General features: G+C 35.1%; 3 protein-coding genes across 3 annotated transcripts; all 3 read right to left on the bottom strand.

The window, feature by feature from the left end:
• Positions 1-1011: 1011 nt before the first annotated feature.
• LOC131874977 (uncharacterized) lies at positions 1012-11545 on the bottom strand. Its single transcript, XM_059218961.1, has 4 exons — positions 11408-11545; positions 11021-11092; positions 2405-2586; positions 1012-1477 (listed from the first exon to the last, which is right to left on the bottom strand). The coding sequence occupies exons 1-4, from the start codon at positions 11543-11545 to the stop codon at positions 1012-1014; spliced, it is 858 nt and encodes a 285-aa protein (XP_059074944.1).
• A 510-nt stretch (positions 11546-12055) lies between these two features.
• On the bottom strand, positions 12056-12886 carry LOC131874976 (uncharacterized). The gene has a single exon (XM_059218960.1). It carries the CDS (start codon positions 12884-12886, stop codon positions 12056-12058), a length of 831 nt encoding a protein of 276 aa, XP_059074943.1.
• A 36-nt stretch (positions 12887-12922) lies between these two features.
• LOC131874749 (uncharacterized) lies at positions 12923-13683 on the bottom strand. Its single transcript, XM_059218660.1, has 2 exons — positions 13375-13683; positions 12923-13278 (listed from the first exon to the last, which is right to left on the bottom strand). The coding sequence occupies exons 1-2, from the start codon at positions 13631-13633 to the stop codon at positions 12923-12925; spliced, it is 615 nt and encodes a 204-aa protein (XP_059074643.1). The 5' UTR covers positions 13634-13683.
• Positions 13684-15658: the final 1975 nt, after the last annotated feature.

Here is a 15658-nt window from a genome sequence, read left to right as displayed (position 1 = left end):
TATTTTATTTTTTATGAATGTAGGTTTTTCACCGAACATGAACTTCTTTGTTCAATGCATTGGGAAAAATAGCAAACTAATTCAAAAAAATTCTGAAAAATATCTATGCCCTAGGTATTGATGTCTTCTTTCTAACAAAAAAACAACAACTTACTTTTGATATATATAGAGCAAGTTATGTGTTCAAACGTACACCTATATCTAAATTATAATTAGTCGGACTTCAGAACTTAATAAAATAAAAAATATTCAACATATCACTATCAAACCAACTGCATGCCCTGGGTATTGATGTTACAAACCAAAATTTAAAAGAGATAAGTTTTTATCATTTATAGAAAAAAATTTATACATTTCGGGATGCACATCACTCTTAAAAAATGTTGTTTCCTGTAAAAAACTACTTTTGAGGGAGATGGAAAAATCAATAAAATTTTATTCAAAAAAAATTGAAAAAAATATATTTAGAATCTACAAAAAGGATGTTAAAAATCACTAGTTTACATCATCTTCAAATTCTTAACGATTTAAAAGTTATAGGTGTCGGAAAGTGAAGGTTTTTCGCAAAATGTTCATCTAAGTGTCAAAGTTGGTCAAAAAGTGGGAACCAGTATTATGAGTTCACCCATCCCTGTAGTACATGGCCCTCTCAGACTGATACAAAAGAGTCCAAATGGTCTCTCCTGTAGCCCCCTGTGTGGATGCTTGCTACAGAGTCTGAACCATCTAATCGGTGCAGCCCTAATGCTCCCTCTCAATATCCCTCTTAGTTGTGACCTGAGCAATCTATGCCTGAGTAGCCTATAAACCCTCCTGATTAGTATCTCGCTCTAGTGACACTGTCACCACTTGTCTCTGTAACTCTCATACCTATTCATGGGCCTGTGTGAGATGACCTTGTACCCTATACAACAAGGTCTATAATGCTTCTATTTGTGCCTATTGATGATGGGGAGGCACTCTAATCTGCACACCTTATGGCTGCGAAAGTTGCGGATCCTGTATACCAACCTATCGAGGGGTAGGAGAAGGCATATCAATCCTCCTCCATCGGGCTAATGGTTGCACATACTCCTCCTCCTCCTCCTTTGTGGCTACTCCCACCAATCCTATCAAACCCACTCCCCCACCAACCTCCTCAGACTCAGTATCCTCACTAGAAGAATCACTCTCCTCCTCAAATCTGTCACTGCCTAATCCCTCCTCAACCTCCATAGCAGCCACATCCTCTGCCTGTACTAGCCCTCCTTGACCAACTCCCCTCCATCCTCCTCCTCTACCCCTCACACCTCTCCCACTACCTCCCTCATCTCCTCCTCCTCCCTCGTCACCACCTGCTCCCCGACCTTGTCCAATAGCTCCACCTCTCCTACCCCTCCTGCCTCTGCCCATACATCTCCTCCCACCTCGGTGACCTCCACCTCCACCCTGATAATCATCATCTATCTCCTCTAGTGCAAGAATCGGCTCTCCTAGCCTTGTCAGTCGAGGGAATATTTTTGTCAAAAAGTACAATGTATACTATGGAGTCATCCCTGCATCTGCTATGTCCTCAAACATGTTCCATACACAATAAGGTAAAGAATGGGACTCAGCCCAGGCTATGGCAAAATCCAATGTGGGGCCTCAATTTGGCTTCTCCTTATGTACCCAAGCATACATAGTCATTCCCTACGACATAGGATGCATGTGACCCAAGGAAGATTGAACCACTCTATCATGTATGGGGTGCGAACCAAAAGGAATCTTCTCATAAATAAGTGGGACACCTCAAAAGCATCCTCCAGATATGCCTCACACCCTCAATAAGGCCTCCAAATCATTGTATCCATATCATCAAAAGCCCACCTCCAATACTCTAACTTCCTAAGCATCAACTAGGAAGCTGCCTTACTATACATCATGACAAAAGGTGCCCCTGCTGGTCTGCCTCTCTCTCCTAGTGGACAAGTCATGACTATGTGCTCCCATACCTAGATCTATAGTAGAGTGCATCTGGCAGCTAGGCTAGATGCATCATAATACACCACCTAGTGAAACTCATGGTATAAATGGGTGAGAAAACAAATACCCCATGCATATCGTGTCTGCACCTGCACCATCCGCAAGAGAACTTGGCCTCATCCAACTAATAAACCATGTGACCTCCTATAGAATTAGGAAGCTACCAATCAAACCTGCCAAAACTAAAGGGAGTGGGGCATGACTATCCACCATATCTTGCCATGCCACAAAATAAACTACAATATGGGGATCGACAAACACCTCCCACAATGTGTTTGTCCCACTAACCTCCTCCACATCATACTCAACAAGCTTACTTGTGATCGGAATCTATAGAATCTGCTAGACATCCTTTGGGATCACTGTGATCTCACCCATCGGCAAATGGAAGGTGTTATACTCGCTATGCCATCTCTCAACTAGCACGGTGAGTAATGCCCTATTATTTCGATAAGGTGGCATGTGTAACAAATGGATAAGCCCGCAAGCCTCTATGACTGCTAAGTCATCAGTGCTCAATCGATCTCTCATCACAAACGTCTTCGGGAATTTTTCTCGAAGTAAGAGATCTCCTCGATCAACCTATATCAATACATGGATATCATCCTATCAGTTACATCTAATCTACACAATCAAGCAATCCAAAACTCAAGTGAAAATAGTCACACAATCAACCAAGGCCTATTCAAATCACTCAATCCATCATGCACCATATCAGCAAATCATATCAAAAATCAGCAACAAGCTTCATAACAGGACTCATATCAAAAAATTTAATCAATAAAGTTTCATTCAGTCCACACTCATATCACCAATCAATCAAACAATTAGAATTAGAACACATATCGAATCAAGACCTATAATGACTAGTTGACCCATATCTAAAAATAATTGACACATTGACCCATATCAGCAATTAGTTTGACCCATATTGACAATCAGGACTCATATTGAATCAAGACCCATGTCGAAATCTAGCCCATATCGCAAATAGACTCATAATGAATTTGAACCATATCGACTTTCCTCAAAATTGATCGAGACCAAAAATTAAACTAACACAACAAACTCATAAATGACAAACATCAATTATCGATCAAAATCAACTCATCTGATCCAAATTGACACTTTGACAGGGTGTAAAACTTCATAACAAATCTAAATATCAAAATTACATGTCAAAAAATTTCTAAAAATAAAAGAATTTCCTCACTGTCTCGTATGCATCAAAACAGTCATCAAATATGTCATTTCATCCATCATATGTGCTATAAAAACCACCATATGTGCTATAATAATCATCATATGTGCAAACAAAAAAATCAAATGCGCAAACAAAAGCATCAAATGCATAAAAAGAAAAAGCGAATGCGTCACGGTGAACATCAAATGCATAACAAAAGTAATCATATGCATAAAAAGAAAAATCATATGTGCTACAATAATTGTTATATGCGTAAAAAAAAAAATCATATGCACTACAATAATTGTTATATGTGCAACAAAATTACTCGAATGCATCAAAAAAAACATCAAATGTGCACAAAGAAGCAAAAAAAATTAAAATGCGCAACAAACCCTAGCTAGCCCGCAAAATCCAAAAATCTACCAAAAATGACTAAAATCTAAGCTAAAAATTCACGAGAAGGGTTAGAAGATCGAACTCACTGGTGGGCCATACTCTGGCGGCCTCTCAAATCAACGAACGCACTCAAAATGGTGATGGTGGTAGGGATGTCATCTCCTCTCTCTAATTCAAGCTCCAGTTCTCCAAAGACAAGTGTGCAAATGAGGTGGAAATAGGCCTTTGGAAGGTTTATATAGCCCATGCTGATGCAGGCGGTTGTGATGCCTTAGTGGATGTGTGTGGCATGTACGCGTTATCCCCACATAGTCCTACCACCAATTTTTAAATATCATTTTAAATAAAATTTATTAGGCGATAAATTTCAAAAAATCCAAAAAAATTTTAAAATTAAAAAAAAAATCCAAAAAATAAAAAAATTTAAAAATCCAAAAAACAAAGAATTTTAAAAATCCAAAAAAATAAAAAATTTCAAAAAATCATACAAATCTGAAAATCATCCTACTTCACACTTCTCCCTCGACACACAATTTTTCTCAATTTATCGTCTGAGGGGGCATATCATCATACCAAAAATCAACTTCATATGGACATTTCATATCAACTCAATTTTTCATATTCAAGACACCATATTAAGAATTTTGACAACAAATCAGGGGTTCTTCTTTGAATCAACATGCACCAGCATGTGGCTGCAAGAAGTTGAGTCCCACTTTTGGGCAAAAAGTGGAAGTGTTTTCCCTATTTTTCAAATTTTCCATCGATTGATGTCAAAATTTGAGGTACTTAGAGATTGAATCTAAAAAAACTTCAGTAATAGAAAATGTAGTGCTCGGAGTCTAATTTTAAAATATATAATTTTTTTCAATACCCACATGGTAGAAATTTCTTTTTAGTAGGTATGTTTAAAAACCACTTTTTCAAAATGTTTGTTTTAGGACCATACCAAACATGTGTACGACCACCATATTTTGACATAAATAAATGAATTTTTGTAAATCCTTCTAGGAAAAGATACCCAAGACACCAAATATTGGTGAGAATATTTTTTCTTATTTTTTATTAAATATATATATTTTTTATTAATTTTTAATTGACTATAAAGTACATTTTCAAAACATCTGGCATATGGCCACAATAATTTGATGAAAATTTCATATTTTCAATTTTTTTTTTAATCTTCAAAAGAATTGTATGTAGATTGATTGTCATATAATTTATTTTCCAAAATACCTAAACAAAAAAGTTATTAAAGTTTTACCAAACCTCACTATTTTACATTTAGTACCACTTTTGATTAATAAATAATGCAAAAATAGTTAAAATAATCATATCACCATGAAATTTACTTTTTCGAAATCAAGACAGTAAGAAATATAATGGGTTTTCATTTCATCAAAAAATTATGGCAAGGCAGAAATCTCATATTCCAATGCCTTAGCTATTTTTTTGGAGGTCCAAGCATAGACTTGGTCCAACCAAGCCTAACATGAAGCCAAAACTGAGGCATAGGTGTGTTTCCCACTCCATCTTTTATGAAATGGGTACTTGTTATTTAAAATTCAAAAAAAGGGCACCCGTTTTGAAATTTGTAGCATTTTAAGAAACATGTGCTCATTTTTAGAAATCTGCGCCTGTTTCTCTAAGATGGTCCGATCCTAAACGAGAACCTATTTCTCTACGATGCTCTGATCCTAAATGGGCACCTATTTTTTAAAACATGCACCCGGTTTATTTTTGTTGGTTGGGACCCCGAAGCTAAATGGGTGTCCGTTTCTTAAAAAACGGGTCCTCGTTTCTAGCGGCAAACTTTTTTGCTTGCACACTTCAGTGGAATTGGGACCCAACTTCTTGCACCCACTATGTGGTCTCATGTCACTTCAAAGAGGGGGAAAATGTAGACACCTAAAAATTGCACAACTTTTATTCATTTAATTAAAACTCCTCTAGCCATTTAATTGAATAAATCTTATTTATTTAATTAAAACCCCTTTCCCCCTTTAATTAAATCTATATTTGATTAAAAATCCCTTGTGCATTTTAAATAAATCAAAATTTATTTAAAATCCCTCCACTTGCAAAATCCTACAAATGCAAGTTGCATTCCCTATTTTGGCTAAATTAAATCATTTTAATTTACCAAAATTACCTAAAATTCCCCTCATCCCTTAATCATTTCCTTTCCCCAAATTTGAGATCCTTTCTCAAATTTGAATGAAAATCTTTTAAATGAATTAAAAATTTCATTTATCCAACAAGGCTCCCTAAAATTGCAAAAGATCCTTCCAATTTGTCCCCCATTAATAGCCAAACTTAACCTTACCTCATAAGGTAACCTTCATCTCCTCTCAACCCCTCTCAAGATGACATTTATCAACTTCATATTGGATTGATTCCCTCACAATGATTGATAACTTTCAATCCAAGCCCTTGTTGAGATTATTCAATCTCAACCATCCATTGCCCTATTTCTCTTATAAATAGAGCTCTCATTCTTCATTGATGCAATCAAGTCTTTTATGCCTCTAATTTATAGTCATTTTTGTAGGTTAAGGAACTCATCTTGTCATCTTCAAGCATTATCATTTTGACACTTAGCATTTATACCATGCTTTGGATCATTTTAGTTAGTTTAATTTTATATCAATTACTTAGTTTTCATCTTCATCTAGCTTATTTAGTTCATCTTAATCTTCAATTTGGAATTAACATAACTTCATCTCATCTTTATCATCTTGATCATACCTAGTTTAGCATCTTGCATCTATGTTTTCATCCCTCATCTCACCATTCACTAGGATCTTTGTTGCATCCATTTTGGTCCTAGAATCATTTAAATCTCGTTCTCTAGGTTGTCATCCAAGAGATCAAGTGATATTCCAAGTGAGGGCCACCTTGAATCTTGAGGATCGTTAGAGATAGAGGACCATGGAACGATTTTGGGAGTTTTTATTCATTAACTTGCTTTGTTTTGATTTCTAACTCTAATGTAATGCTTCGTGTGTGTGTTTGTGTTGTTTGTGTCTCTCTTGCAGGTACCACAATATGAGCATACAATATCAATTGAGTTTGAATTGTAGAATTTGATAACAACATTAGAAATTGGGATTAGTCCATCTGAAGAAAAGAAGAAAAGAATTTTGTAGCTAAACAGATTAGATGAAATAAGAATGGAAGCTTTGCATCATACAAAGATTATTCGGAATCAAAGGAAAATATGGCATGATAAGCATATTGTTTCAAGACAATCCAAGAAAGGAGATTAGGCACTATTGTTCGATTCTCAGTTTCAAGAATTCAAAGGAAAGTTTCATACAAGATGGTTAGGACTATATGAGATAGATCAAGTTTTTGACAATGGTACAATTCAGTTAGTACCTATTGATGGAGAAAGGAGTATGTTAGTTAATGGTCATCATATCAAAATATATCATAAACCAGCATCTAAAGAAGAATTCGTTTCAGAGTTACAGTCTAGAATTAGAAATTTCATCATAGAAGGCAACACTTCTATAGTGAAGAATCATTCTGAATAATTCCAACAAAAAGATAGAATAAAGGAGATAAATTGAAAACCAAGAATGGTAGTTTATCTCCTAAAAAAAAATGGGAAAGAGTGAAAACTAGAAATGATGGTCTACCCTAGGGGTGAATTGAAAACTAGAAATGGAAATTCATACCTAAGGAAAAAGTTGAAAAACCAAAAATGACAGTTTTTTTCTAGAGCAACTATAGTTTGCCCCTGATGACTCTTGATGGCTCTCGACTCTCCAAAAATAAGTCTTTTTTCGTATTTATGTTTATGTAGCTCTTGATTGTTCTTGAAGCAAAAATCTTATTTGCAAGAAATGATCTCATGTTATTTAATGATTATTTAGTTCAGGCAAATAGAGCTCAAATTAACTCCCAACTAGTTTGTCAGTTTACTACTGATAAATTGATACCTATGCTCTAGATAGCTCTTGATCAATCTTCTCATTGCCTTTTTGGCAAGATGGTTATTTCTACATGATGGCTCCTAATTGCCGAGCATTAATCAGTTCTTTATAGAAGCTCTTGACAAGAATTCATGGAATAAAGTATACATTTGCTACAAGTATTGTTTTCAAAATATTATTTTCTAATTTTATAGATAATAAGTAGGAATGATAAATTATGCTTGTATGAAAATCTCTACCAGCTTATTAATAACAATGATATTACAAGTAATTTTTAAATGGATAAATAAGGGATAAATTTGGATTGACATCATGCATCATTTCAAGTTGTAAAGTAATGATTATGGTAATAAAGCACACATTTTATGACCACGGCCAACTTAGCAAATCAAGAAACAAAGTACAGTTTATGGCAGGTGGGTGGATTGTGCAGACAGAGTAGGAAATTAATTAGCCAGAGTGTGTGTAATCAATTGATAGCTGAGATAAATCTTTTATCTCAATAAGGAAAATATTTCCTTTCTTTTTTTTGGAAGTTTGAAGCTTATAGTTGTAGTGTAGAAGAAATAAGTAAGTAAAAATCGAGGCAAACCAGAAATAAGTAAGTGAAAGGGAAGAGAAAATGAGAAAACAAATGGAATGAACAGAGGAGGCATTGCATAAAGAAACTTCCCAGTCGTTACACAATGATGAGATAATAAATAAGTTGAAAGAAGAATTGGAGAAGAAAGAACAATAATTGAAAGGCTAGAAGGTCCAAACTCTTACATAGTGAAAATTTCTCTTTATTTATTATGCACATGTCATGAGATGTGTGGATTCATGCTTGGTCAAATGGAGTGCTTGGTTATGGCTGAGTTTTGAAGGCTTTCTATAGTTGTATTGTAATGGATGCATTGTTGGTAATACATGGTGGATGATGCTTTTGGAGGCTAGGTTTTTTCCTCATGAGGGTTTTCTCAGGATATATCTTGTCTCACATTTTCATGGGTATGTTGTCTATTCTTTGAATATAGCTTCTATGTGTTTATTTGATTGAAATCTTAAATGGGTTATATGAAAATTGTCATAAAGATGATTGTATGTTTCCTTACAAGTGGCACCAAAGCTATTGGTTTAATGTTGCTTATAACCCTAGTTGGGATCCAAGAATGCATGAAAGAATGAAAATATAAGGCAAGATATATGGTTTTGCAGGTCGTTATTTTAGATCTATATTATTTGGGTTTGTTGTTATGATGGGTTGTTTGCAGATTTGGGGTTTGACGAAGTTGGTCAATCTAGGGCAATATAGAAAATTTGCTTTAAATGAGGGTTTTGGGGGTGAAATTTCATAATTGGCTCGAAGACACAAAATGGACCTCATGGATGGATTCATGTTGGTCGAGAAAGAAAAATTGATATATAACTTGCCCCAATTTGGTCACAGTTGAGAAAAATGCAAAAAAATTGTGATTGATGGCTGTGACAACCATCAAAATCATGACACAAGTCACCACCCCCATTCCCCCTTCCCCCTCTACTGGCTCAAGACCTTCCACAGTACCTATATACTGGTAGGTACTATGGTCAGCAGACCTATCGGCTGAGGGCCTTGCCCCGTGGGTAACAGGAGCCTGGTCGATGGGTTCTCCATAGGCCCCCACTTGGGTCGGTTGCCCCTTTACCATGCGCCAGCTCAGCGCTTTTAAATGTGATTTTAAAAAATTTAAATGCTAATAAAAAAATTAAATCCACCATGATATTATTTTTAGGCTTGGTTAACAATTTTACATTTATTTGGCCAATGTAAAAAAAAATTAAAATTGCCACCAAAATTTTGGTTTTGGAAATTAAACCAAGCATAAATTTCACTCGGGGAGTCTGTTTTTCAACTTCTTATACTCATTGGAAAGCTTATTTTGAGCAGTATAGTTTGATACTAGTTTGGTTCCTTGATTGTTTCATTTTGATATGTTTTCAGATCTTGGAAGCCAGATGTTATCCTTTTCACAGTTTTGGTCATAACTTTTGCATACAGAATCAGATTTTGGATTTTGAATAGGTGTTTGAGAGCATGTTTAGTCTAATATATTGTGGTGATTATATTTTATCAGTTTGATGAGTATGTAGAGTAGTGTACTTGTTTGGTCACTTGTAGGTTCTTGAGATTCAGGGTGTAAGTGTGAGTGCATCCGGACGAGTCATGAGGTGTAACCTTAAGGGAGTACATGTTCTTATTATATATTTATGATGCTTTAGTTGATTATCCAATTTTATGCTTATTGGTATAGGTTTATAGATGTTTTTTCAATGTTGGACTTTGATAATGAAAGGTACACAAGTTGTCTTGGTTTGAGGACATGGTTTGGACATGGTTTGAGACTTGGAGTTTCATATGGGTGATAGTTGAGTGAAGGTACATTATTGGTTATGATTATGGTGTCATGGGTATGAAGGTACATATTTTGCATTGCAATGACATAGTCATGTTTGTGGTGATTTGGTGGTGATTTGGTTTGATGTTAGGAGGTTGTTGATTATCTCTTTGGTGCTTATTTGTTTCCTTGACTATTCTACTTGGTTGTGGACATGTTTGGAAAATCAGATTGGATGTTGATTTGGTGTTTGAGTCATTATGGTCTATAGGATTATTCTCTTTGATATCTCAGTTTTGCAGTTTACTAATGTGATGATGATTTTGTATGTTCAGTAATTGGATCTATGAGTTATGTGATTTGTAGGATATGCGACCTATTGATTGTAGTGGGATGACTCGGTTGCAGACTCTCTATATCCACTAGGCTTGATTCATCATGGTGGATACTCCTTAGTTGACCTTGTCTATGGTCATTTGTGTATTGGTAAGGTTGTTTTGAGATGAGAAGATGGATGATGTTATAGTACTTGGATAATTCGCATGGGACTTGTACCATGTATTTGATCATGATGTCATGATAGCTTAGTTATTTATTTGATTACACTTTCAATTGGAGCTTTTGATAGTGATGAGTTGGGGGTGTAGGATTGGTTTCTAATTGGTGGTTTGTTGGCAGTTGTATGTATCTTCGAGTCTTAGAGATCATGGTTACACTTGGCGTTATTGACTTTACAATTATATGTGTGTAGATCTAGATGTTCTTCATGTAGGAGATGGTTTTCACGATGCCATGTGTGACTTGGTATCATGGTTCAGTGGGAGTTGCTAGAAATGATGTGTATTCACCATTGGATAGTGGATGATCTTCTTAGTGTGCATATATTGGAGGATCTCTTGATCATATTTCTATAGAGGGTCTTTCACATTTGCAGGTGTACTAGTAGGAGATGGTTATAGTCATGTTGATTGGAGATGGTTATAGGTGATATTTGGTTTAGAGTTTTTTATTATGTCATGGTTTACTCTTGATCACTGATTTAGAGTTTGGCATGATACATTTCTCTTGATACTATGTTATATTCACTAGGAGTATGTGATCTTCATGATATTTAAGGATGTGGAACAAAACCATACAGCAAGAGGAGGAAGGCCCAACGGCAACAGCGGAACACCCGCACAGAAGGCACTAGGGGAATGGCCAGAGGCCTTCAAGCAGAGGCCATGTTAAAATCACTACTCCACTCCATGCAAATGAAAAAGCACCAATAAGAAAGGCTACAAAGCTACAAAGCCTAGATCAAAGCCAACCCACGTAGGCAGAAAGCAGATTCCCAGCCCCAAGTGAGTGAAGAAAGAGAGAGAGAGAGAAACATAGGCAAAGTCCTTAAGCCTAACGTAGGCCCGAGAACGACGAAAACGGCAACAAGACCGCTAGCGACTCTCCACCCAGAAAAAGACATGTGATGTAGGGCAAACTCAACCCCACACCACTCACCAATAGAAAGGTATTTTGCCACGTACCAAAAGGAAAGCAGGGGCCATGAAACAAGAGCCCCCTCCGCCCCTCTCGTCGTCTGCCTCCCCATCATCTTCTCCACCCTCCCCTGCATCTCCCTCGCTTCTCAAAACCCTAGCTCCAGCAGCTCCGCTCCTGCTCATCCCGCTTTCTTTGATTAAAATTGTTTGAAATCTCTGTAGTCACGGTTGATAGAGAAACCTCCTGAAAAGGTTCTCGTGTGAATACTAGCATTCCAAGTGACAGAGCACGACTACGGGTTTAAGGATAATAACAGAGGTTTTAATTTGTAAGTCTACTCTTCAACTATGATTTTGCACACTACCTCTCGCAGATTCGCAAATAACATTTGTTTTTTTCTAAATGAACAGGAGCTATATGATTGAGGTTGTAGTTTAATTGGTTGGTACAATTGGTGAGATGATGGTATCAGATGTAAAATGTCATCTATCAAGATTAAAACCCATGAACGTCTATTTGAATCACTTGTAATATGCCTACATCCATATATGCTGATATATTTCTATTAAAAAAAATCTTTAAACTATTCAATATGATTCTGTAAACCACAGGCATTGAGGAACATGGAGTCGTACTTTACTAGATTATAAATTATCTAATAGTTTCTCCATAGGAAAATTCATAGTTTGGTGCTAGAATTTGAGACACAATTCAATAAAAGGAGGCAGGAAATTCAATAAACATAAATTTATGAGCGGATGGAGAAGAATGGTCTGTGAAGAAAGCATACACTTCTTGACTCGCTTTCGTTGATCTTCTGCCAAACTACCCTTGGTGTAGTTGTCTAATTGACTAGTATTGGCACCTCTATTGATAAGTTCCCATGCCAACGCCTCGTACTCCAGTTTAATCGCACTAACCAGCAGGTCACTTGAGCTTTTTGCTTTTTTTTCTTTGTCGCTTTGCCGCTTGAGAAAACTTCGCACCTCTGGTGACGATTCTGCACTTTGTTCTGCTGTGCCGATACCAGTAGCAGCCGCCCACAGAAGCAGTAGTTTCTCTTCCCCAGATCTGTAATGATCCAGCAGAATCCTACCCATCTCTATGGCCGCTTTCTGGTCTGCAAGCTGCACAGAATAGTGCAGTGCAGTTTTGCCTTCAGAGTTTCGCTCTAAGAGAGGCTTCGATCCATTTTGCAAAAGGTACTTAACGGCTTCTTGGTGACCTCTACTTGCCGCTTCGTGAAGCGCCGTTTGCCCAAACAAATCGGCCCGACGAATATATCCTTCAGAGTTTGCTTCTAGTCCCCATATTAAATTTTTCATTATATCTGTATTACCGTTAGCCGCTGCCTTATGCAACGGAGTCTTACCCTTGGCGTCCTCCGAAGCAATTAGGCTCTGCACCTCCTTCACTCGCAGTAATGTTGGTAGTATGTTATTTTTATTGCTATTTACCACAAAGTGCAGTATATTCTCACCGTTTTGATCTTTATCATTAACTTTCAAACCGCACTCCTCCATTAGAAAAGTGCAGAGTTGGATGTGGCCACGGAGAAGTCAAAAATGAAGAGCAGTCCTCCCGTATTTATCAGCAGATTTTATCAACTCTTTTCCAAATTCAAAATTTTTTAGAAGCAATTGTGCAACGCAAATTGCATGTTCACTGTTGTGCGGCTGATCGGCAGCGTAGTGCAATACCGTTCTACGCTGATTGAAAGTCTCATTCAGGCTTTTCGTCAAACCATCTAACTCTTCTTGACGCAGTTTAGGCTCCTTAAAACATTTTATGATACTCATTAGAACAAAGCACATGACTTCAGTAATTTTGTCGTCACAAGAGAGCAATAAAGCAGCTTTCAGTCCTTCACTCTTCAACTCCAACCCAGAGTATATTTTTTCATTGAATATATTGTCTGCAGAAAGTGAATCATACAATTAGTCTTGTTCAATTCTAAAGCTAAAAAGAGATAGCAGTGATGGCGTGGACCAGTATAGAGCAATCAACTTACCGGATGGTCTTGATACATTTGTTTTGACCAGCAACATTTCTCCCATGTTGGCTCTGTATTCATTCTTAGAATTATATCTGTAGCCAGGGCCATCCACCCATCCATCCAAAAGGCGTACAATGTCCCACGATTTAAGGATTTCCTCATTCTTAATCTTCTCAATATTCATTCTCACTTCATCCACAGAAGCCAAACGCCACTCACGCCACTTCTTTGATATAAATAGCTCCGGATTTCTTTTCTGCCTTTTGAATTCCATGGGAACAGCTTTGGAAATATATCAAAAGCGAAATCTCAAACAAACGCACAACTCAATGAAGGGGTGCATGCCTTGACATTATTTTGAACTAATTTATAGAGATGAATGCAGTCGATAGAAGGCTAGCTTTTACCAAGTCAAACCTCTAATATCTTTAAATGATCCAAAGTGTCTAAACCCATTTACAGGTGGCTTTTTGTTAGTTTATTTTGGTTAAAAGTTAATGTTCAGTAATTTGTGGAATGATGACCAATAAATATAATCATGTTAAATTGTATATTTAAATAAAATTAATAATAATTATTAGTTAAAATTTAAAAAACATTGAAATCAGATAAAAAGAAGAAAAAATCTGTAAAATCTGAAAAAGTTCATTTACAATTCTTAAACAATAACTATTCTACTAAATAAAAAAATATTTCTATTTATCTCTTTTTTTTATTAAAAATTTAGATGAAAACATTTAAAGCTCACTTTGGCATACTGATCTAACTTAGATTTCACCAAGCAAATGTTTTAACTCTTGTATTACATAGGTCACCCCTTAATATTAGATATGATTACTACATATGTAAAATATCATATATTTGAAAGTATGATAATAATAGAATAAAATATAACTAGAAATAATTAAGTTTACGTTTTTAAGTAAAATATAATTAAAAATAATTAGGCTTACAGTTTTTAAAATTTGTATTTTTCTTAAAGATAAAAGATTGTTAAACATTAATTGATATGATTATTATAGGATTTTTTTTAAAGTAATAATTTCTAGTATACATATCTTCAATACATTTATCTAAAGGAGAGATATGGATTGAAACTTAAAAGTATTTCTTTGAGGCATTTCTTTTTTCTCTAATACAAGTTTTTTATTCTAATTTTGAAATTTGATTTTTTACATTTAAAATTCTATTTTTAAATTTTAAACTTCTCACGATTTAAAATAAAAAACTGAAAAATATATTTTTTAACCGAATTAATTATTCTTAATGTTTACTAAAAATTAAACAAATAATTTCTATACATTGTAATTATGAAATGGTTATTAATTTTTCAAATTGTATATTTTTTAATTTTATATGGATATAAAACATATAATTTTGATGAGGGCATATCTTTGTTTTTATGTGGTGTTTATTTTTAAAATATTATGTTTAGAATTAATATTAATCTTTTGACATGCAAATGGTTGTCAAATTGAAATTAAAAGGTGGGATTTTTTATTAACATTAACACAGACCAATACATTATGCCCCTTGCTACCTTAGTAGAATGCTTCTTGACATTTATTATATAAAATAATTTATTTTGTGAGAACATAAATAATATAATCTTAAATCTATTATATCTTTACATTTATTTACCAGTTAATCAAGGTTTCTATTTTATGCATTCACCTCAAAACAAATTTGTAGAATTCAAAACATATTCAACTTAATTTAATAAATTGTGGAATTGATCTTAGAAATTTCAAATATAAAATTTAAATATAAGGCTCATTCCTCTCATTGTAACTAAATTTTTCTAGCTAGTCAACAAAAACCATGAAATAATTAGTATTGTATAAAAAGAAAGAAACCTATATCATTTTGTAGATAAAAGAAGTGTTAAGAAATTTTATTAATGTATTGCATCATGATAAGGGCATTGCATGAACAATGTAAGAATACTGCATTACATATTATTTTGTACCATTGACTCAATGGCATGGGTTAGACCAAAGGTAATAATCTTAGACTACTAAAGTACTAAACAATGTGTGACAACATCACAAACATTTTTGGAGAAACATTTTATACATCAAGGAAAGACTTATTCCTCGTCAAATCAAGAATAGTGCATGGGAGCAACACAATCAGAATCACAAAAGTTCATGGGAGAAAAATAGCCACAATCACAAATGTGTGAGATGGGTCAATAAAAGGAATACCCTTTTTGTTGAAAGAAAATTGATAGGTTGAAGAAGATGATCTAGAAGGTCTTGAAATTAACTAGGGTTGATTCCATTATCTACTCAAGGTT

Source organism: Cryptomeria japonica, chromosome 4, assembly GCF_030272615.1.
Source record: "Cryptomeria japonica chromosome 4, Sugi_1.0, whole genome shotgun sequence".
NCBI lineage: Eukaryota > Viridiplantae > Streptophyta > Pinopsida > Cupressales > Cupressaceae > Cryptomeria > Cryptomeria japonica.
This window is presented reverse-complemented; position numbering and strand designations above follow the sequence as displayed.

What these genes read in the sequence shown, in the direction of transcription:
- LOC131874977 (XM_059218961.1), bottom strand. Translation starts at nt 11,545, where the DNA reads ATGAGCAGGAGCGGAGCTGCTGGAGCTAGGGTTTTGAGAAGCGAGGGA. An exon ending in TGGCCCCTGCTTTCCTTTTG is followed by an intron (nt 11,093 to 11,407) that starts GTACGTGGCAAA and finishes CTCTGCTTGAAG; the next exon opens with GCCTCTGGCCATTCCCCTAG. An exon ending in TGGGCCTTCCTCCTCTTGCT is followed by an intron (nt 2,587 to 11,020) that starts GTATGGTTTTGT and finishes GTATTGATATAG; the next exon opens with GTTGATCGAGGAGATCTCTT.
- LOC131874976 (XM_059218960.1), bottom strand. Translation starts at nt 12,886, where the DNA reads ATGGAGGAGTGCGGTTTGAAAGTTAATGATAAAGATCAAAACGGTGAG.
- LOC131874749 (XM_059218660.1), bottom strand. Translation starts at nt 13,633, where the DNA reads ATGGAATTCAAAAGGCAGAAAAGAAATCCGGAGCTATTTATATCAAAG. An exon ending in AAATGTATCAAGACCATCCG is followed by an intron (nt 13,279 to 13,374) that starts GTAAGTTGATTG and finishes CACTTTCTGCAG; the next exon opens with ACAATATATTCAATGAAAAA.